Below are 24,586 nucleotides of genomic sequence, written 5' to 3'. Positions count from 1 at the left end.
TGTGCTAATTGCAGGTCATTTTCTTCTTTTTAATCATTTTTTGGGTTATTTCTTGGTATACATATATATATATATATATATATATATATATATATATATATATATATATATATATATATTAATCATAAATAAGTGCTCACAATGAAACTACTGTCATTTAAGTCTGTGTATTTAAGTGAGCTATAAAATTAAAGCTACATTTCTTTATAATTATTTTATGTGATTAAGTTTTTCAGAAGTAATTACTCATTTTTGAATATTGTGAGTTAGAATAACTTTGTCGGAATAATACTTCATCCTTTTTTCCATATGAAAGCAGCGGCTCCTCCATCGCGCCATCCTATTGGCCAGCCCGCCTGTCAATCATCTCGAGCTCCCATGGTAACTGAAAGCACGGCGCCGCTACGCTTGTTTGTCAGTGAGGAGCGAGTTGAGGACCGCTGACAAACGGAGAGCAAAGTACAGACCTGACAGCCCCAAAATGAGCCAGTCACTCGCGTTACTTGGTAGCATATTAAACTATGCTGATTCTTTTAACTGTTTTGCCGCCAAACAGTGATCTTTTTTTGTCGCGTGGATGTTTCTTTGAAGTTGCCACTCGGCGTTTAGTCAGTCGTGTTGTTGAATATTAGTGTGCTTCTGTTTGTGACACTTTTCATCTTTGCTAACTAACTGCTTCATTTAAACGACGTCATGATACCTGAATGTCCACGCGCCGGGACCTCGAGGAGCCGTACCCGCTTCCAGCACAGTCCGAGCCCGGCAGCCGAACCGAGCCAGGGCCGCAGCGTCAGCGGTTTGCTGTCCGAAATCAAAACCACCATCCACACCGAACCCTTCACCGACCACTACACCATCATCCCCGGGAAGGAGCTCGGAAGGTAACACCAACTCTTCCTAAAGTAGCCTACTAAAGAAGCAAGCAAACTTTTTCCCAATTAAAAATATTCATTTTTATTTTATTTTATGTTTTTTAAACGTTAATTGTTTTGTTTTTCTTCCTTTTTTGGTCGAGAAAAACACAGCACTATCTTCCTAGTTAAAAAAATGCTGCACTTGTGTCTCACTCTTCAGGTAAAAGCAAGCCCTGTTAGAAACGCATATTTATGAACTACTTAAATATTTGTTGTTGTTGTTTACATGTTTTTGTTGTCAGCTGGCAGGGGAATTTCTGTGATGTCTACCAGGCTGTAGCCATGCCCCATAAGTTTTATGAAGCTGTATGGCAAACAGATGGATTTATTTATTTAACTTCACTGCATAACTTTGCTACCAGGGGCGCTTCTAGGATTTAAGGACTGTGGGGGGGCTCGGACCTATGTAGAGGGGCTCAGGGGTATCCTTCCCCTTTTTTATTTATTTATTTATTCATGAAAAGCTTTATTTTTATTCTGTTTTATGTACTCTTTCACCTTATTTACTATTTTTCTTACTTTCTAGAGTAATTATGACTAATGATAGGGACAATATTAGTCTTTTTTGGCAATTCACCCTTTGGATTGACATCAGTTTTCTTGCTCTCAGACATCTTTTAGGGGCATTTCAACATTTGAAAAATTGGTTTGATTTCTTTCAAAAACATGACACATCATAAGAAAATTATCAAATAACTAGGGAAAAAATGGAAATCGATATTTATAATTATGTTTTTATAATTAGGCTACAGATAAAAAAAAACAAAAACGTTTTAATTAGTTGTATATTTTATTTTAGACTATTTTTACAGGTCATTTTCCTGTTCTTTTAATTTCTTTTTTGTGTGCTAATTTATTAATTTCTAGCTAACTTTTGGGTATTTTTTTGTTAAGGTTCTCATTGCTTTCTTTCCATGTTTCTAAAAGAAATCTAGCCATTTTGCCTGGGTTTAAAAGGGTTAGTGTTAAGAACGTAACACTTCACAAATGCTGTCATTAAAAATGTATTGCTTAGAGTTGGACAGATAAATGAATGTATTTCACCAATGTATGTTAGCAGTGGTGGAATGTAACAAAGTATATTTACTCAAGTCTAAGAAATAATGGAACAAGAATATAAGATCTGGGGATTACTTGGGCTATTATTATCATTTTGGCAAAAAAAAAGCCTTTATATGTAGCAACGGAGCTATTTATATACATTCGGGGCAAACAACACTACTATTTGCAAGTACAGTAGTACAAAATCATATCTTTCATTATGACCTGAACCTGATTTCACCTGATTAAAATAAGCCCTTTTTCTTTGACTTATTTGACTGAGATGCACTTCGCAATACATTGAACTGACTTCAATTTTGATTCAAAAGTAATATGAACATGACTGAATATTACCTTTAATACAGATTTACAGCTGATTATGGGATTTGCCTTCGGTGATCATTTATTTGCCGCTATGTAGGTATGACTGAATAAAACTTGCACCTGAAGGAGAATAACCGTATTGTTATTTAATCAGAAGTCATAGCGGTTGACTTATCTTTGACACTTGGAAAGTCAAATCTGGTCGAGTGTTTGATAGCATAGATCTGTCAGCTTTGTGTCCGTTTGAACAGCTAATGTTTCACAGGATTTCTGGGAGGTTAATTAGTAGAGGAAATACCCTCCATCCTGTTGGCTCCTCTGATCTGGGATCTAGCCCCTACCAAAGTCACAAGGCCAATCCCTTTTTGATTAGAATATGCTTTTACCCTGACTAATAAATCACACGGGGACTGGAGTCACATTGAATTGCTTCACTGTCAGCTTTGTGACAAAGCTAACAGTGTTGTGCAGTGTGTCTGTTGACCCAGGTACAGCAGCAGAGATAAGAGCTGACTGTAGACTGAATCTAAGTGAGTTCAGCGGGCAGTCTCCTACAGCTACAGCCATGTTAGCAATGTATGTTTGAGGTTTGAGTCTTAGACGGACATAACAAAGGGTGTGCGTGCGTGTGCGTGTGTGTGTGTGACTTTGCAAAGCATGACCTGACATTGTGACTGAGATTAGCTGCCACAGAACAACATGAAAGGTTACATTAATCTGCAGCGCTGCTCTGATCTGCAGCATTATAGTCGGCAGATCAGCTGACAGAAGTTCATGTGTTCAAGTTCATGTACAGCAACACGGAAGGTGTTGTCTTATTGTATTGTTTGACGTAAGCGTGCTCTTAATTGTGGGGAGAGTGAGGATCTGTTTCTTACTCCCTCTTTTTCATATGATGGTTATATAAAACATAAATCAAAAAATATACATGAATATGATTTTCTACTTTCATAGAGTGTCAGTTCTAATCATAAATATAGAATAATCATTAATTTTCAGGATTTTAACCTTTTAAATGTCTTTTTTTGCCATGATTCTACCATGTTTTGTTTTTTTTGGGAAGAAAAACACAAAAATTAATTATTTTCATTATACTACAAGCAAGGAGTTTTGGGATATGGCAGTGATTTACAGCAATATTGATAGTGACAGTGCACCCAGTGGAAGTAGCATTTGTTTTCTATGCCAAATATGGTTTAAAAATGATGTCATCAGGCGGAAAATAGGAAAAATAAAAATGAGAAACTCCAAGGTAAAATCCCAGAATGACAGCCAGAAATAATACAATGCATACAATGCATTTTATGCTTTGATGGCTGTGGGATGAAAAAATGCAGCTTGAATGGGTTTCATGGAGCATTTTTTGCACTTAACAGTCTGTAAAAATTCCACAGTGTTTTTAAGACTTATTGTAGAAGCTGAGCAGGAAATTCCAAGATTCAACAAAACTACCCTATCTTGCCAAAATGTATGCCATATGCATGAAAAAATCAAGAATGCAAAGTGCATTAAATGCAGCAAGAGTTAATTGTGTATGACAATGTGTTGATATTGGTTGGATTTCCATTAATAGTTTAGTAGAGAGCTCTGCTCTGTGGTGGCTTGAACCACATGGTTTTACAGACTGATTGCACAGACTGTCTCAATTTAGAACATTCAAAGGATAGGTTCATATTTTTTGAGTTTGTCTTAAAACAATATTCAGGTGGCTTTTTGGGGAAAAAAAAGTCCCTTTTCCGTTACACTCCTTACCAGGGTTGCAAATTGTAAGCCCTTTCATTAGTAGATAATTGGTAAAATGAACAATCGATTAATCATTGTTTGAAAGAAAAAAAAAAACAACAGCAATAACTTTGCTTAATTAAAACAACACCAAATACAGATTTTTTTGTCAATCAAAGCTCACAGCAACATATTGCATATACTTTGACAGAATGGCATAGCCCAGGGGTAGGCAACCTGTGGCTCTAGAGCCACATGCGGCTCTTCAGCCCCTCTCCAGTGGCTCCTGTGTCTCTGACTAAAAATTATATGGAAATGAAGTTATTTTTTAAAAGATTTTCATTCAATTTTTCAGTTGCAAAAATATGTAGCCTGTACACAGAATATGAAAATGTATTAGCATTTCATTAACTAAAATATGCATCATATTTCTGTGGCCTTGGTGCCTTTTCTGCTTAATTTTGCCAAATTTCAAAAGCGGTGGAGGCTCCTGAATCAAAAAAGCTTGACTAGCTATGGATTCCAAATCCAAGACAGGAGAAGGCTCAGAGGAAAATGAAGAAGTTAATCATGCATATAGATAATAATAATAATAATAACAGTGCATGAATAGATCTTTTAATTTTTACCACCAACACTGCAAAGTTAATGTACAAAAAAATAATAAATAGTGGTCAAACATATTAATGAATGCTCATATAGACCCATTAATAATATTTATAGGCTAGTTTGACTATGTGTTGTGTGTGCAGCTCCAGAGAGATTTTTTTTTTTGTTTTGGGCCAGAAATGGCTCCTTTGATAGTAAAGGTTGCCGACCCCTGGCATAACCTATAGAGTAACTGATTAAATTTCACATGTTGTATCAATTCTGAACGACTGATTTGAAATGATACATTTGTTAAAAAATAGTGGTAGTATTTATATATATATATATATACCAAAAAGTAAAACAGTAAAACAGACTTAAATGTATAAATAAATAAAAAGATAAATAGTCAATAGATAAAGTTCAATTGAAAGCCAGACTAAAAAGGCAGGTCTTGAGTTTGCTTTTAAAAATGCGCTAAATCCAATGAGAGGTGATAACAACAAGGGTGAGCATGATGGACAAGAAAGACACTATTATTGAGTCTGTTCTGAATCAGCATGTCTTCTCAATGTAACCTGACATCATAGTTCGTTTTTATTTAGCTCTGCTTGTGTGTGTGTGTGCGTGTCTGGCTGGACCTGACGATGGGGGAGGGACATCAGCAAACTTTTATGATTTTTTTCCTTTCAAATGCTTTGTCTTGTTGTTTGTCATTTGTATCATTTTGTGCCCCCTCTCTAAATTCAGATCTTTTTATTTCTTCATGAGTCATTTTTCCTCAGCAGCAGTTTGTAACTTATAATTGACGGATCATTGATCTGTTATTCCATCCACACGTAATCACATCAGATCAGTGGATGAGAGGAGCAGCTGCTGCAAGTGAATGCAAACTTTTAGACCTAGCGGAATGAATGGTTAAGATTCATTTTTACTTTGCCTAATGTTCTACTGCTCCATCTGTGCCCAGACTATGCTCTGTGCTACAAGAGTGTGGTGTTACAACTGAAAGACATATATTTATATATAGATCATTAGATATATATTCCTGTTGATGGCCCAGCTCCAGAAATGGAAAATCTATTTTGGCAGCAGATGTTTTAATCATGGTGGGATGCCATAAATAAAAGAATGCGTGGGAAACCCTGGAGAGGACGCAGTGTCGGGCTGAAAATGGAAGAAAAGTTAACAATTCCGTGTGCAAGAAGAATGCAACATAGCTCTGATTTGAGCCTCAGACTGGCTTCTTCTCCGTAGCAACAATGGCTGAGACTCATGGACAATGTAGGAACTGTCCGCCATACCCTGACCGAAAAAAAACAGCTTTCTCAGAAACAAAGTTGAAATAATTAAATGTGGATGTCATTACTGAATGACATCCATAATGAAACAAACAACTGAAATTTGAATACAGACCAGGAAAGATGCTTTGTTTCCTGCTGATGCTGTCATCAGTCTTCTAAATCAATACTCACAGCTGGAAAGCTGCTACAGCTGGACTACCTCGCACTCTAGCAGGAGTTGTAACCAAGTGCTCTGACAAAATAGACTGGAATCAAATCAAACCAAGTCCGTTTGGGATCTAGTCCACGTCTGTGCTCCCAGCTCTGATGTGTTTGTCTTTGGTCAGCATGTTGCTGAGGCTGTTGTTGTTCGGCTGTGCTTGTTGGCGGGGAGATTGTTCTGGCTGTTAATCAGTGTAATAACGGATGAAGGGGATGCCGTTCTTTGGCCATACAACTTGTGTTCATTCCCTGACTGACTCTTGGCCAGTTCCCTGGTTGAGCCCTCTGAACTCGTGGAATTCCATTCATGAGGCCTTTTCAGACTAAACCCTCGGCCCTAAACTGGGGTTGGTGCTTTGTTTTTGTTTTTTTTACCTGGAGTACAAACATCATCGAGCACGTGATAGTAGATAAAGAGCCAGCTGGAATGTAGACTTTATTTTTCTGAATTTAGTATTTATTTTATGAAAATTCTGCTTGATTTATTTATTCAGCTGAAATTGAACGTGCTCCCTCTGTATGGAAGCTTCTGTCACATTATTCCACAGTGTGGTTTGTCCCTGCTGGGGAAACTCTCAGCTGTACAGCAGGGCCTGAAACTGAAGCAGAGTCATGACACCAGCATGCAGAACATTCGGCCTGTAGCACAGCCTTCTAGCAGCGTGTGTGTTTAGAAAGTGTGAAGTGTGCCTGGCAAGCAGTTCCTGAACTGAGATGTGCACAGATGCCGCCCAGCTCACACCTCTTCGCCCTGTCGCTCTCTCCCAGCATTCCTGCTCTGTGAGGAGACTCCCTGCATGTGTGGACTGAACCACAGATTTCACTCAAGTGGCACACTCAGTTTCTTACCGAGTCTACAAGGACCACAGTCAAACCCCCGACAAATGTCAGTGTCTACATTCACCAGACATCACTTTCTCTGATCAGCGAATATTTTTACCAGGTGTCAAAATGTCGTACTGTCTGGTATTGTGTTTGTGAGTCTGCGTGTGTGTCAGCATGGCAAAATGTTCTCCCAGTAACACTTATTGTTGCAAATCTACCACAGATGCAATTTTGAGTACTTTGCCGGGTGTTGTTATGTCTGTCTTAGTCTGTCTGTCTGCCTGTGGACAGATTTTGTCAGCACGATAACAGGGTGAGGAAAGGGTCTGGAAATGCATCTCTGCTCTCTGTAGACAATGTGGTTCTGTTGGCTTCTTCACACTGTGACCATAAGCGTGCACTGGGGACGTTTGCAGCTGAGTCTGAAATGGTCGGGAAGAAAGTCAGTACCTCCAAATCTGAGGTCATGAATCTGCTGGAAAATGGTGGATTGTCCCCTCTGGGAGGGGAGAGAGTTGCTTCCCCAAGATAAGGAGTTCAAGTATCTCTGGATCTTGTTCATAAGTGAGAGTAAAATGGATAGGCGGTTTGGCGTCGGCAGTGATGTGGGCTGAGCCAGACTGACAAGAGGGTGCTGAGTCGGAGGGCTAAATTTTTCATTTCATAGTTCATGTACGTCCCAGCCCTCACCTGTGGTCCTGTGCTTTGGGCAGTGGCAGAAAGAATGAGATTATGGATACAAGTGACTGAAATGAGTTTCCTCTGGAGGGTGTCTGGGCTCAGCCTTAGAGATAGGGTGAGGAGCTCAGACATTCGAGGGAAGCTTTGAGTAGATTGGCTGCTCCTTCATGTTGAAAGGGGCCAGTTGAGGTAGTTTAGGCATCTGATCAGGATGCCTCCTGGACACCTCCAGTTCAAGGTACTCTGGGCACGTCCAGCTGGAAGGAGGCCCCGAGGCAGACTAGAACATTCTTTAGGGATTATATATATCTTGGTTGGCCTGGGATCGCCTCGGGATCCCCCTAGAGGAACCGGAAAATTTTCCCGGGGAGAGGGATGTCTAGAGTACTTTGCTCAGCCTGCTGCCCCCCACAACCTGGACGGATGGATGGAGGGACAGACTGATGGATGGCGTCACAATTGTGTAAGATGCAATCATTAAACTTTACCAGTTTGTAGCTGAGATCAAAATGAAGGCCAAGTTCACAGATGGGTGTGGAGTTGGAGGGTAGGAAGGAGGCAAGGGGCCAATGCCCCTCATTACCCCCCTCTTTTCCTGTCTCTCATGAAAGAGGACACATTCCAGACAAACTGACTTGGACTAATTGATTTTATTCCACCCATTAATTTACTTTGCCTATAGGTACAGACACAATGTTGTGAAAAGGTTGGTAAGAACTGGTGCATTAAATGGTTGCTGTTTGACTGCCTTTAGCTGGCTACTCTTCGCATTCAGGAGTGGAGGTAGGCCGAGGATGGGGGAGAAGGGGGGATTTTAAGGTAATACCCTCCAATACGTCTCTGCAGTTGGAGTCGCAGATGGCCATCAGCCAAGCTCCTTTAGTGACTACGACAATGGTGAAGCAGTCAGTGAATTCCATATGGTTAAGACCCAAAGCTTTTCCATGATGGGTCTTAGTGACAGAAAGGGCCACTCTCTTATTAGCCCATCTGGTCCTGGGCAGAGCTCTTTAGTGATTGCACACAACCACTGGGGTGTCACACCAGGAGCCCATCATCATAGGGATACAGATATTTTGGGAGATTAATTAATTGATGGCTCACATTTTCATCGGTTAAAATTTTGACTAATTCTTCTTCGGATCCTAAGAGTACAAGGTACAAGGTAACTTTATTGTTGTTTATTATGTTGTTTTTTTCCACACAGAAATGTATTTTTATCAGGGAAGTAAACTTAAAATTAACTCTAGACTAAGAACTCCTAAATAATAATGGATCATAATGATAAGTGATAATATTAGCTGGGTGTCTTGATATTAAAAAATAACACAAAAAAAGGCTTAATAATTATTTACCTTCAATAAATTAATTAGTAATTAATTAATTAGATTAATTGTTTCATCCCCACCTGTGGTAGCAACAAGCACTGGATTGACAACCTACTACCAAGGGGGTTTGAGAGCCCCCCCAAATAAAAAAACTACACAATTATATTTATATACAAATAAAAAAAATATATGATAAGTTATACCTTTATACCTTATTTTATAATTAAAGGAGCTTGCTAATGATAATGATCCTGATCCAACAGTAAGGGGTGGTAAATTGGACTCATGGTCTAACTCAGCGTCACCCTTTTTATTTTTGTTTTATTTATTTATTTATTGTTTTACTTTTGAGTGTCTCCCTCGTTTTTATCATTCTGTTACCCATTTAGTTTCATCATTCTGTGCTGCCTCTTCTAAATTTGGATATGTATTTGCGGGTCTGTGAACAAAGTGCAGGCAATACTGATCACAAATTATTTATATCCCTCAGCAGCAGTTTGAGTGGATAATTGATCAGTTGATCCAGTTAGAGCTGATCGCATCGAATGATGAGAGCAGAAGCAGAGTGCAGAGTGAGTGAAAGCAAACTTTTAGACCCAGCACAATGAATGGTTACATTTCATTTCCACTGAGTCTGGTGTTTTGTAGTGACAACAACATGGTGCAATAACAGTATGATTAGCGCTCCAAGAGTGTGGTGTAACTGCACAGCAGGCCTATATATAAATATATTTAAGTAGCACTAGAAAATTTGTTTTAGCTCGATAACAGTCACAATCTTTAAAATGACTGATAAATGTACCCTTTGTTTTCTTAAATGCCATATGTTGGATGGAAAAAGGTAACAGAGGGAGGAAGATAGTATAGATAATCACATCTGCTATGTTTGGCATTTTACCATAATTAATTTTGGGTTTTGATTTCAGCCCACTGTGACAGATATCTGGCAACTGTCTGATACCTGTCTCAGAGAGCTTTGGTCAAAAAATAGCTTCTATGGACCCTTGTTGTAGATATACCAACCACTGGGTCCAGTGGGCAATGAGAACCCCCAAATAAAACACAGCATTATTATAACAGTAGTGTATTCAACTTTATTTAAAGACAATAGCAACTTTAACTGTATTGTAATTGCAGTTCATTCAATAATTTTGTATTTTAGTAGTTAACATTAGTTTAAAGGACATTTAGAAATATATAAAAATAAGATAAAGTAAAATGATATAAAAAATATAATGTGTGTTGCTATATAACTAACTATTTTAAAGCCATATCGCCCAGCCCTACTGTGGATATAATGACTTAGTGGGTAAAGACAAATAATAGGCCCGTTAGAACAGTCTGGTCAGAAAATGACATCACTTTACTGTTATGCGGTCTTTAAAACCAGGAAAAGATAACACTTACCATATGACAATATCCAAAATCTAAGACTATATCCAGCCTCATAGTACTTTTTTACAGTGCTGCGGTGTACATTACAATGTATTTCGATGGGTGACCTTTCCCAGTAGAATTCACCAGCGATGGCAAACACTGTCCCCAGTTGATCAATGTCTTCCTGTCAGAGTTCTGTCTCAGTTGGTGCATCCTGCCTGTGTGTCTGTGGCTTTGACACCAGCCACAAACTCAATGACAGGAGACAGCACAATATCTGCCAACCCTGGTGAACACATAGGGGAATCTGTTGATGCCAGTGGGAACGTTTGGCTCTTAGCCAGTGAAAATCTTTATTTCATTAAATGCATCCAGGACAGTCTGGCAGCCCGTCACACAGCCCGGCTAGGAGACTGCAAACAGTGGACAGAACCAGGGATTCACCCACACGGTGTTAGAAAGCTGATGCACTGAAACCACTCAGAGCTAATAATCGGCCGTGGGCTGTAATACCTTTCCAGTGCATGAGACACTTATGCAGGATTTATGCTTCTGAGTTACCTGACATACACCTCTCCAAAAATGTAACCACCCGTCTGCACAACATTGACCTCCTGTTAATTTGAGACAGACCCTCTATGTATTTTTGTGGAAACAAAACTTTTATTTGCTTTAATTTCAGATAAGATGCAGTAAATTATGACGACAGTAATGTTCCACACTATGGCATGTTAAGTCTTGTTCTAATAACATTACCATATTGTATTTGTTGAGAGAACATGTCTATTATAAGAAAATTACTATGTCGTTGAAACTTGCAGCTTGTGTTTGAGATAAATTTTGTAATGTTATCCTTATTAAATGTTGCTGCTTTCCCTGCCTTCATATTTGAGAAAATTTCTGCTAGCCGCTAGGCTAATTCATACAATATAAAATGCCTTACGAGCCGATCACACCAATACGCATCGCTAGAAAAGCATTGCCAGCAATTTCAGACAAACTTACATCATGGCCATCGTGTCATTGCCTGCAACAGAAATTCTGCTTCATTAAAAGCTATTATAGAACCAGAAGGCAAACCATAAAGCCATGAAGCTTCATGAAAACCATCAGTGTTCTCAAAAGCTTCAGGGCACTTTAGCAGGGCAGCAGAATAATGATTTCAACTGCAGTTTAAATATTAACAGTTAAAGTTAAGCTTTATATTTAATAATATATTTCATTATATTTATTGTTGCTCCCATTTTAAAACAGTGATGCATAAATCTTTACTAGTTAAACACATACATTATAAATAGGCCACGCTGAACAGCTGGTGCAGCATGCTGCAGCTCTCCATTAGAGGTCTCATGTTCAAATTTTATCAGTGAATCAATGAATACACAGCACTGTAAGGATCCCCTCCAGCCTGTAACCATCCAAGACAAGCACAGCGTCCATTAGACTGGTTCTTTACTGTAGCTGTAACTGTGCCATCACCTCTGGCTTGGTCCTTTGCGTACATACAAACAAACACACACATACACACAAAAGCCATTTTTTCAGGGTGTAGTCTGTGAATGAGGCTGTTGGCTTTGGAAATGTGCTGACGCTGCTTTAGAAAAGGCTGTGGTGGCCCAGTATGGTTTCTAAAGAGCAGGCCCAGACTCCCAAACCAAACAGCTTCTATCTGCTCTTCTCAGACATGAACGTGACACCACACCCACACCCAAAAACACACCACTTTCAGGGGTCTTTGAACCATCATCATTCAGAGAAGGATGCTGAAATACATCAAGTGAAAGCTAAAAATCATAGCTCGATTTCGTCCTTTGAGAACTAACTGTGCTTCCGCCACCCTCAAAACAGATGAAGTCAACTAAAAACAAAGAAATCTGTGAAAGAACTTGTGAAAAGACTACAGTCTAACACAGCACAGTGAATCAGCCTCAGCTGCAACCCCGAAACTAAATGTTGAACTGGCTGTTCCGGCACAAAATTGATTTGTAGAGTTAAGTGAAAAAATTGATTATTAATTCATGAATACATCCATTGTATTATATGTATCTAACAATACAGACATCCCTCTTTCCGCATGGATCAGACACAGGCCTGCAGCCATCTTTCTCTTTCTGTCCGTCCCTGTCTTTTTCCCCCCTCACTGTAATCATCAGCCTGTCTGTTCTGTGAAAGCCCCTCTCTACTTTGGTCACATCATGTCTTAGGTCATGAAATTTTCCAATGAAACTAAAATGTTGCTAACTTTTTTTTTCCACCACAAGCATTCTCCAAGATATTATTATTAACAGGGTTCACACAAGGTGCCTAAAGTGCTTGAAGTTTGAGGGAAAAAAAACAAGGACTACTTTAAAAATACATATTTACTGAATTTGTATCTAAAACAGTGACTTTAAATAGTTCTTCAGAATGTCCAACCACCATATTTCCCTCTGTTTGCCTCTATAATTAAAAAAAATGTCCAAGTCTAGTGAGTTGTTTTGCCTCTTAACACGGTTATTTTTGGAAGTTATGTATGTGATATTGGACTTACTTGTCTTTTTTTGGAAGTGACTGCAGTTGATTTCTTTTGATTAGGAAGACATTTAGTTTACTAGTAACTAACTTTACAAAATAACATCTTAATGGTGCGTGTTCTTGTAAATCTCTAGTTAAAACCTAGTGGTTCCTAAGATGTTTGGAGGGACTTTACACAAAAACTTGGGTCTACCAATAACTGGCGCAGCACGTGATTATCTGACCCAGATAATGATCTTCTTTCTCCTCATCGTCTCGGTCTCTGGTCGTCTGGGTCTGCGAGCCCAGTGTTGGGGGAATTACATTCCAAAAAAGGTCCTGTGTTCTGTGTTTGGCTTGTGTAATGCACCTGAGCCTGCATGCCTTAAGAGAAGAATCTCCTCCAGTAGTGTTATGATGACCTTAATTGGCTTATGTGATAATATGCCGAGTTTAGAACTATTAATTATCCTGATAAGGTTGATTTACTTTGATTTATAAATGACAGCGATCACAATTTGGACATATAAAATAACAGTGCATGATCAAAGTTTGTTTAAATAAATGAAATATTCAAAAAAAAAAAAAAGAAAAATGCCACATCATTCAGCTGAGTGGACAGAAAGAAAAAGATGTCTCAAAATGTTTTAGTCATTGATACTAGGCATACTAATAGGCATTAAGATTTACATTTATATGTTATTGTACACAATATTACAGACTAAGTGGGAACTCTAAACCTTCCGTCTGAAACTCATCACTGAATTATGACTGATGACACTCATGCAGAACTATTTTCTCCATATGTCAGCTGAGGATGACATAGTGCTGTGCACAACAATAGTTTTTTAGGCTGCACACAGATATACATATATCCATGTTGTATTGCACACACACACAGACACAGACACACACACACTGAGCTGTATAGCTGCTGGTTTTTGACAGTGTCCATATGTGTGCAAAAGGTGATGCGGGAGGTAATTACACAGCTAATGGGATTGGAGGGAAAGGGGTGGAGGCGGCATGTGTCGGTGCTGTGTGGAGTGTCATTGTCACAGAGTGGGATGCTATGAGCTGCTTGTTTCTTTTACTGGGACTTATATGTGGGAGAAATAGTGAAAAAAGGCTGATAGCTGACTATATGAAATGTAGCTACTAGCAGTGAAGCTAATGTGTCAGTCAGGTAAAGCAGTGATTACATGATAGTTTAGAGTTGGGCAATGTGGGCTGCGTTCAAATTAGTTTGAAGGAATTGAATGTTACATGTCATTTTATTTATTTGAAAATTCAACATCGTTAATTCAGTAAAAATATTAATTTCATAAAGACTTAGGCTTCAAATTGATTACGGCTGTGCCTAATGATTTTCTTTTATTTTCCATGAATCTGTTTCACAATTGATTGGCTGACCCTTTGGTCCATAAAATGTCAGACACTTGTCCAACAAAAGAAGCCCATCTTGATTTCCTGTAGCCCTGTTTGACATCAGCAAATTATTATTAATTATTCAGTTTCATGACAAAAAAAGCAATTCACATTTTAGAAGCTGGAACATTTATAAGAAAAAGAAGGAAAAAAGATGCGTCCAATTTTTAAAGTAGTTGCAGTTTACAATTTTTTTTGTTGTTAAACATATTTTCTGGGGCGTTTTTGGATGACATGCAGCAAAGGGCCAAGGCTGGAGGACAAAGCCTCTATAGATGGGGCTCCCACTCTATCCACTGAGCTGCCAGGTTCCCCAGCAAGTTGTAAATTTTTTTCATTATTTTTATGTCCTATCATCAGTGACAGCCGGAGGTGTTGTGTTTTCAGGTTGTCTGTCCATCCATCTCTTGATATGTCCTATTCGTGTGAACACAATATCTCGACAACAACCTGAAGGAATTTCTTTAAATTTGGCACAAACGTCCACTTGGACTTCATGATTACTCAATTTTGGAGGTCAAAGGTCAAGGTCAATGTCGCCTTGTGTCTGTCTCATTCTCGTTTATGTGATCTCAGGAATGCCTTTGGGGTATTTCTTCAAATTTGGCAAAAATGTCCACAAGGACCCAAGGATGAACTGATTAGATTTTGGTGGCTAAAGGTCAAGGTCACAGTGACCTCACAAAACATGTTATTTGGCCATAACTCAAGAATTTATAAACTTATTATGACAAAATGGCACCCAAATAGGATATATTGATGAACTGATGACAATCTTTAGTCAAAAGGTCAAAGGTCGACTTCCATGCAATGATTGTTCAGCTAAAACTCTTTCTGGCATTTACTCAACACTATAACTCAGAAACAGAAGCAGACAGTTGGTCAGAAACTGAGTTGATGACATGAATCTTGAAACTGATCCGTGCTGGTGCTGTGAGGCATCCATGTCTTGTAGTTTGTAACTTTGTTGCAGGAACATCCATATTTGAAGTGTCGTCACCTACCGTGGCCACATTAAAGTCTGGACATGCATTAATAATAATAATAATAACTTTGTTTGTATAACACCTCTCATAGAAGGAATGCAGCTTAATGTGCTTTACAAGAAAGAAATTACATGCACTTAGTGCTTCACTTTAAAAGACATAGAAAGCAAAAAGACATAATAAAACCTGCATGTAAAAATAAAATAACATCAGACTAGAATACATAAAATGCATCTTCAAATGCATAAAACCCACTATATAATACTAGTGAAGGTAAGAAGAAATAAGGGTAGAAAACTGAATGCATAGAATGCATAACATAAGATGGAAAATAAAATGAAACCTCCTGACATTACTAATAAAAATAAGAAAAAAATACAGTGTTTAAAATGCATGCAAAATTAAGGAAAATACAACATCTTAAAGATGTGCAGCAGCATTAATGTAAACCTCACCTGCAACCTGACTGGTTTGCAGAAGCAAGAAGTGCAACACAGTAATTCAAGTTGCATTTGATATACAGTACAAATCATTTTGAAGATGAAGAAACCAGTTGCACCATCTCTGCTGGGATCAGGGTATCAGAAACTGTTGTAGCTCCCGGCTGCATCGTCCCCATGACTCTCACATGAGGCCAGCTGAGGATGAGGCAGCTCAGCGTGGCGCTTCAGGCCCAGAGCTGCTTGTCATGCTCTGTACCCTCATACAGTCCTTTATGGCCACCAAACAGTCTGATTCATTATCTTTTATTCTCATGCCTTCAGTTCTTGCTCTTAGCTGTGGTTTAATAATGAATGTGAACGATGCTCACAAATAGATATCTCTTTGCTCTCGCTAGCCTGACCCATAATTACTGTTTTCTCTGGCCCTGCAGTACAGCGTGATCACAACAGTCTTCTCTGTGAAAGTCTGAGAACCTTCAGGTGTTTGTTGGTTTATTTTAAAACCCAATAATTCTTCAGTTCTGCTTTATGTCAAACACTGTGATCACTCAGAAACCTTAGGGATGATGATGATTTTATTTTTAAGTTTCTTTTCTTCAGCCTACTGCCAGTATCATCAGGTTTAGCATTTACAGAGTTGTTTCTTCCCTCTGTTGTTGGTGTCAATATTGGAAATGTCCGATGAACTGAAAACGACTTTTTACAAAAGCTAAAACAACTCAAACAACTCAGTCCACCAAGTCTTCATCTCAGTTTCTAGCACAGCATGAATTTACTTTCCCTCATCTGTATGCACATCTCTTGTGTTTATGCCACATTTTGCTCTGAGATGTGAAATACAACTGAAAGGCAGCATTCACCATCTTTGGAAATTGTCTGGTCAGCTATGTTGTTCCACATGTGTTGGTCTGATCAAGTTCAAACATTAGATTATTATCAGTATAGGAAGATTATTTAGGCATTTTATTTAGTAGAGGATCTACAGGGGGTAATGTAGTTATTCTTTTATAAGAGTGTAGTATTGGCACTTTGCAAAAAGAACCTGAAGACCTAGGAAACGTTAACTGTTGTGCTTATACTGAAATTTGCAGGTGCAAGCACTGTACAGGTTTCATTTATCAGTTGTTTGCATGTGAGATGTTTTTAGGGAGTTTCATTCTAAAGTGCAACTGAAATCAAATTTAGTCACCCTCTTTGTAGTTAAATGAATGCTGTGTGTTTTTTTAATTTCTTGGTAGTTTTTATTAAAGGGAAGTAAGAAATATTTGGAAATATCAGACATGTTTATAGTGTGGTAGCTCACCTGGTAAAGCTGGTTCAACCTGCAGCCCTGTGCTGCATGTCATCCCCTCCATCTCCCCATTTCACGTTTAATCTGTCATATGAAATAAAGGCAAAAGCCTAAAAACACAATAGTATCTTAGAAATGCTTCTTGTCGTGTTAGCCAGCTGGAGTAATGTGTCTGTATCCGTGGGGCCGTTTACACGGCAACGGTTTTTGCATGAACAGTTGAACTTTTGTTGTGATTTGGCCTTTCGACAGTGGTGTTTGGGGGCTTGAAAATGCAAACTTTTGAAACCGGGTTCCAGGGTGTAATCTCTTGAAAACACCAACCCTTCCGTCGCCATGTAATGTGGCAATGTGCTGCTGATCTTGTGAGAACGGTGACGTCACAGTCGCACTTTGCGCATGCACATGATGTTCTTCTATGGTGTGTCATTAAAAAGTTACACAGCCAACTACTGGCCTGGAATGCATACTACAGAGTTTTTGGTTGTTTTTGCAGATCCGTGCACATGAGGATCGTTTTCACAATGTTATCATATGAATTTTTGATTTTTTAAAATTTTTTTTACACCAAGGAAAGATTTTCTGGTTTTAAGTAGGGCTGTTCTAATGTGGGCGGTGTTTGATTGACAGCAGCTGGCGGGCTGCCAACGTTACAGAGTAGGAAAGGGGGACAAGGTCAAGAAAGTTGTGCTGTAGTCTTCTGGACAGACATAGTGCTGTTAGTAGTACTGAAGAGTCAGGACCACAGCAGCATCTAAGCAGACTTACTTGCTGTTTAATATGCTGCAGCTGAGCAGCTAATGAGCTACATTACCTGCAAACTGACATTAGCAGTGCACTCTTCCTAGTGCATGTTTGATTGGTCACTTGACTCTTTTATCAAGCAAAGCTGCAGGACAAGATGTGTGTCCATATATCTGTAAGTTTGATAAGAAAGAGACTTTAGCAGAACACTAATATGTGTTGTTGTTTAAGTCTGTGGCTCTTGTGTTGTGCAGCAGGCGGCTGTCTGGCTCAGTCTGCTCTGCCTGTCAGAGAACGCTGACATTACTGTTTAATTTGAGATTTGATCGGCAGTATCTATAGTGTCTCCATCTATGTAGACAGATACCCAATGGCAGTCAGTCAAATTCATGAATAATCAGGGAGCTACTTCATCAAACCAAAACAAAATAAATGAAAAAAATAGAATTTTTAACCTTTTGGCTTTTCTCAGAGGACTTGCTTTCATCTGGACTTTAAGTTAAATCATTGAAAGAGTTTGAAGTGTCCCTTGCAATAATGGACAGTATATGAGTACACTTACTCAAGTATAGGGTTTAAGTACAAATTTGATGTACTTTTAAACCTTGTTGTGCCAGAGCCTCTCAATTCTAGTATCCTGATGTTGTCACTCTGCTGTCTAAGATGACGGCAGATGGACAGAGAGTAGACAGGATGTGCTGGATCACAGTGTCAGTCTGCTGCCGTCACCTCCCTCATAGCATGCTGTATTATCTCACTGTGCTGCAGAAATGACCAAGAAGCCAGGAAGTGTGTTTTTCAATTGTTTGTGACGTCACTGTTTGGTGTTTGCTTCCTTTCAAAGTCAGTACATTTACATGATGTTATAAAAAGTTCACGTAAACAGAGGATGGACTTGCGTTTTTAATTTTGAAAAAAGTGAGGGACATACAACTCGAAAAGTATTTCATATTTATTTAAAATAAAAAGTCACACCCCAGCCACCACCCCCCCTCTGATAAATAAAGTACAGTCCCACAACACCGGCACAGAAGCTAAGTGATGTCCGGCTGTGGACGAAGCCGCAATAAAACATATTTTAGACACATAAAATAAAAAATCCAAACCAGTTTAAGAGTACACTATATTTGAATCTTGTCTCCTCGTAACCTTAACCTTGCACAACAGCTAATGGAGGCAGCAGTAGAGCAACAGCTCTGCCATTCAGTAGAGTGAAAATGTTTTTCTCAGTGGGGTCGGTGTTTTTGATATAAAAGCATCAAATCCCTGTCAGTAAAGGCTGTCTTACAGAAAGGCAAAGGGGTGCAAATAATGTAAATAAAGTGCAGGCTACACTTGATACAACTGATACTGATTTTTTTAGGTGACTTAAAAACTAATCAATGAAGGCAGAGTTTGCTCAGCGCGGTGTGATTATACGTACGTGACAGCTCAGAACCAGTGTCATATTATTTATCATGTGGGACAGGACTTTGTTGTCTATTGACAGTTTGCCATGGCCAGCAGGCACAGACAGCAACCAGTCCAATCAAAATGGGAACAATGGCCTTGTATCCAGCTGACTCTGAGCTGGCTGCCTGCTGTGTCGCTCTGCATTAAACCCCCTGGATCGTTTACAGGCGTTAACATTTGTTGAAACTTAACACTGTTCCTCTTTGGTGGCTCAGAGACCAAGAACAACATCCACAGCTCACAGATCAAGTTTCTACATTCTCTCTTTCTTCCATCTGCTCTTTCTGTCATCTGTAGTTCTGACAACCTCGAGGAAAAAGTTTTCTATTTGATATAATCTTTAAATTCCAGTTACATTTATATAAAGTCACACTGAAAAGATGAATTTTGGCCACATTAAAAGAAGAAGAGCGGGCAGTTTTGGCCGGTCGGTGTGAGTGAGTCTTGGCTGCAGATGGCTCAGGATGCAGCCAGGATGCTGCTGCTGATTATTGGAGCATTGACTGCCAACAGCAGCCACAGGGAAGGCACGATGTTGGCTTGTCATCTCCATCACCAGCTGCATGTCAGAGGATTTCCCCTGGGCACTGTGCACGTGCGCACACATGGCGCTGTGGTGGTCACACGAGAACACCTTGGAGCCTGGAATCAAACTGGGTCAGGCCAGATGGTTGAAAGAGAAAGGGAAACACCGCCGACAGCAGCCACATAATGTTTTTAACTTGTGTTTTTATACCAAGCATTTACACAGAATACACACCCGGGAACCTGGAGTCGGCCTCTGCTTGTTGGCTGAGAAATGTCTGATGCCACAGTCCTTTTAACCCTTTAAAACCTGGATTTACCTCACTTTCCTGTGCGAGTTCGAATGCCTTTCACCAGCATGTGCAAAGTTGGCAATGGGCAACTTGGCAAGAAATGTCCCGACGCAAGGGAAAAATTCTGAAAATAAACTTTATTTGTAATTATTATTGTTAGGGATGTGCCGATCCAACATTTTCAGTCTTGATACAGATACCCGGGCTTTTCGCATCGGTCAATACCCGACACTGATCTGAGACCATAGTTGAATGAATAAACTGTGTACCTCAGCATGTGGAAGAGACTAAAGGCATCAAGCTTGGCTTGAACATTACTTAACTGTGTAAAATGAAATGTAACAAATTAACACATAGATATAAATGTGCTTAATTGTTATTTATTTGTTTGTTAGTAAAAAAAAACAATTGTGCACCAGCAGCAACTTGGAACAGCAGGAAAGGAAAGGAAAGGAAAGGAAAGGAAAGGAAAGGAAAGGAAAGGAAGGGAAAGGAAAGGAATCAAACTTCTTAAAATAAATCAAATATAGCAACTGAAACTAAGAATAAATAAGTAGCTTGAATAACTTGGTTAAACAAACAATAATCAAAGTTCTCTGTAAATATTCAGTGCAAACAGGAATTCAAAATTAAATAAAAAAGCTAAACCAGACAATAAACAGGTAACTTGGCCAAAAACACAAACAGTAAATAAGCTTATTTGTAAATTACATTGCAAATAGCCGTCAAACTTTTTGGGTTAGCAAGCGTGAAATATACCTCCATGCAGCTGACTTTTAGGCTCACTCCATGTTGTTGCTCATGTTTTTTGCGAGTGCTCAATCCACACAGCACGCAGAAACAGTGCGTGAGCGTCACCGAACCTGTTGTTGTTGTTGTTGTTTAGTTTAGTTTACGGAGCCTGTGTGTCTGAGCAGCACTGATCAGGCACGTCTCAGCCACGGCACGTCTAGAGAAACAGAGACTTGCTGATTTTTTTCTGCTTGCCACACAGTTTTCTGCAGAAATAGACTGTAGAATTGGCATTTTGATAATTATATTGACTGTATAGCATTTTTACCACAGTTTAAAAGTCTCTCTCAGCCTCAGACACGAGGAAATACAAAGCTGTCTGTTTCACTCAGCCTTTCCTGCTCCTGCTTCACACTTACTTTTTTCTTGCAAACTTTTGGACCTTTTCTTCCTAAGTTGCTCATTGTCTTCATCTTGTGTTTGTCAAAGAAATAGAGCTCATTTGCTCAGGTTTCAAAGGGCTGAGAGTCAGTCTCAATCCTCCCTACCAGTGTTTTATAAAGTCTACTTTTACTTTCCACTTGTACTTAGTATTTAGATGTTTTTGTCTGCCGTTCTTGCAGCCAGTTAACAGCTGTGCCTGTAATCATTTGGCCCAGACATTTTTACTTGCTCAGTTTTTTTTTTAGTTTTATTCATCTGGTGCTGCTTTGATGCTGTCTTCAGTAACAGCTCTGTTAAAGCTTACAGTACAGCCTACATTAAAGGATGAATCCCATTTACTCACTATTGCTCCTCAACTCTGGGACAGTCTCCCAGAAAGTCTCAGAGAAGCCAAATCATGCTCATCTTTAAATGCCCTTCATTTTCTTAAACTTTGTCTGAAAGGAGAACACCACCAAAGTGAGGAATTCCAACATGTGGAGCCGCGGGGGGGGCTCAGTGGGTGGAGTGTGCGCCCCATGTTCAGGGGCTATGTGTCCTCGTCGTGGCAGCCAAGGGTTCGATTCCGACCAGAGGCCCTTTGCTGCATGTCATCTCTCTCTCGTCCCCATTTCCTGTCATCTCGCTAGCTGTCCTATAAAATAAGAAAGTTATTTATTAGAAAAACAAGAAAGTCTAATCAGTATTTGTGAATATGAGTGAACTGATTGTGTGGAGTCATAGCCTTTTTTTTCTTTTCTTTTCTTTATTTAATTTTTAAGATTTTTTACCCAAATGAGCTTCATTCTATTGTAGTTTTCTCAGTTGTGAAACAAAAATGTCCCCATATTCGCAAAACATTCCCCTGGCTGCTCTTAGTGTCATCTATTACATCTTTTGCCATTCATTGTCTATGGAGCATATGACTATATGACATCCAAAATTTTAGTTTTAGCACTCCTTTGGGATTTGGGAGCATTGTTCAAGTTTACTAATATTTTTGGACTATTTTAGACCATGGTAATAAAACATACATTTTAAAAATGTGCATTGTTTCCCTTTAATGTTAGAACTGCTCTGTAGCTCTTCTGATTGTCTTCTTCTCTTCCAGGGGAAAATTTGCTGTGGTCAGAAAGTGTGTGGAAAAAAGCACAGGCAACGAGTACGCCGCAAAGTTCATGAGGAAGAGACGGAAAGGCCAAGACTGCCGCATGGACATCATCCATGAGATCGCAGTGCTGGAGCTGGCCACAGCTAGCCCCCATGTGATCAACCTCCACCAGGTCTATGAGATGGCTTCTGAGATGGTGCTGGTCCTGGAGTTGTAAGTATCCAACCAACACCAGAGACCAAAACACTCACATGAACATCTGATAAAGATCTAGAAACCTAAATTGTTCTTTAAATCTTCAAATCCTTTGTTTTTTCCTTACACTCACAAACATGGTCAGCAGTTGGTTTACTCTGGGTTTTCGTATCCAACCACAAGTGTATTCATGTGAAAGAGGTTTCAGTTACCCTTCTGTAAACCATATCATGGCAGGCTGGTGACAAACTTTCTTGAATTTCAGTTAAATGGTGCACTAAAATATGTTTCTGAAAACATCTGAGATGAGAAATAGCTAAGGCACTAACAGAATCTTGGTTTATATTTGATCAGCACTTATCATTTTATTGTCTGATCTCAGTTATTTCAGCCCCTGTTTTTACAATAGAGGAAAAAGTATTGTCCCCGCTTCCTGTTCAGAAACTCTCACATTACAGCTAAACAGGGCACTATAATATGTTTCTGAAGACATTTTAGGCAAGAAATAGGCACTGCATTAACATAATCTTGAATTATATTGGGGTGTAAAAAATTCAGATGTCCATATATCGGCCGATATTAATATGCAGTGAATACGCAATTAAGCAATGCAACTACGCCTCAGATCTGGTCATTGTATACTTGTGACAAAGATATGTAATGGATGCAGGATATTTTACAGCTAACTAACCATTTGAAACCTGGAGTGACATCACTTTTCTTCTTCTTATTTAAACCTTTTAACCCTGAGCAAATTGGTGATTTATTTCAAAAACGTGGGAAAAAGGCAAGGAGCAAATTGGCATGAAATGTTCCAAAAATGTAAGAAAATAGTAGATTTAGAAAATGATTTTCTAAAAACAATTAAAAAAGAACAAAAAAAAATGTCAGAAGAAAAAAATCCAGGGAAATAAAACTTTATTCAAAATTATCATAATTACATTTTTAAAATTAGGTTACAAATTACCATGTTTTAAAGGTTTTTCTTTAACCTTTTTCCCTTTTTTGGTCAGTTTTTTTCTTTTTTGTTCTTAATTAATTCATTAAATAATTAAGAAATGACTTGTACTTTTCACTAATTTCTTGCTAATTTTGGGGTCATTTCTTCTTTCTTTGCTCATTGCCTTCCTCCTATAATTTTTGTCTTGCAACAGTTATTCTATTGGGCATTCAAAAATTGAAAATTATTTTAAGTATCGTTTTTCTGCATTACTTTCTTTTAAAAATTTATTTTTCATATCAGGCATATCTGACAACAAATAAGTTGACACCAATACATGATGTGATGATTAAAATGGGCTGACAGATCATTCATATCAGTCATGACATATCAGTCAGGCTCTAATCAGAGCTTACAGTTTGATGTCAGATTGGTCTGAGTTTGACGGGGGGGGGGGTCTCGGGGTCTCTCTAGATCCACTTCTATAGTCTTTGTGTCTGTGGTGATGGGCATATAAAAATGAGAAGGTACATTCTGTAGTTTGAGCAGCGGCCTTAGAGCCAGTGTGGAGATCTGGATGCTGATTCGATGGAAGGACGTTTAACACAGATCATCTACACATACTGCCCACAGTGTGAGGATACAAAGGTGGTTGAAAGTCACCAAAGTGTAACTTTAATGTAAATTTTCACTTGGGCTTCATCTGCATTCAGACATTCAAAGTGTATGCCGTGACTATATTGTCTCATGACAAATATAAAAAGTTTCCCTTCCTCCCATCATTCCCTGAGAATTTGTAGTTTTCTGTTTAGATACCGAGACAGTTGTTGTTGCAGTTGATTTCTCTATATTTAGTGTCCAGAGGTCATTTTTAGATTATTGTCCGTAAACGTCTGTGTCACAGTGCGACTGGTGAGTACACTGAGATTTGGTTAGCCGGTGACTAAACATAGAAAACCCACAGGAAGTAAACAGTGTGATGTTCTCACAGCTCGAGTGTGAGAGAGAAACAAGCAATAAAGCTGGAGCTTTTTTAGTCCCGCAGAGCTTCAGGCCAAACTTTAATGCTCCAGCAAACACTAGCTATGCCAACAATGTGCCTCGCCTCTGTCCCTTTGTATGCACACACAGATTGTGCTGTAGGATACGGGTGGATTGGGTTTCCAGTGTCCCGGGCTTATGGCTGAGAGTGAAGGGGACACACAGACTGACAGCACGGTGATGT

General features: G+C 39.0%; 1 protein-coding gene across 1 annotated transcript in view; it reads left to right on the top strand.

Annotated features, from left to right (window-relative positions):
- The first annotated feature begins 428 nt into the window (after nucleotides 1–428).
- Nucleotides 429–24,586, top strand: part of stk17a (serine/threonine kinase 17a) — a 41,261-nt gene continuing 17,103 nt past the window's right edge. The window contains exons 1-2 of the mRNA XM_042510578.2: nucleotides 429–881; nucleotides 22,227–22,439. Of these exons, the coding sequence (XP_042366512.1) occupies nucleotides 694–881; nucleotides 22,227–22,439 (401 nt within the window). The 5' untranslated portion in view covers nucleotides 429–693. The remainder of the gene's footprint in view (nucleotides 882–22,226; nucleotides 22,440–24,586) is intronic.

Source organism: Plectropomus leopardus, chromosome 21 (assembly GCF_026936395.1).
Source record: "Plectropomus leopardus strain MGB_pleo_1.0 chromosome 21, ASM2693639v1, whole genome shotgun sequence".
Lineage (NCBI taxonomy): Eukaryota > Metazoa > Chordata > Actinopteri > Perciformes > Serranidae > Plectropomus > Plectropomus leopardus.
This window is presented reverse-complemented; position numbering and strand designations above follow the sequence as displayed.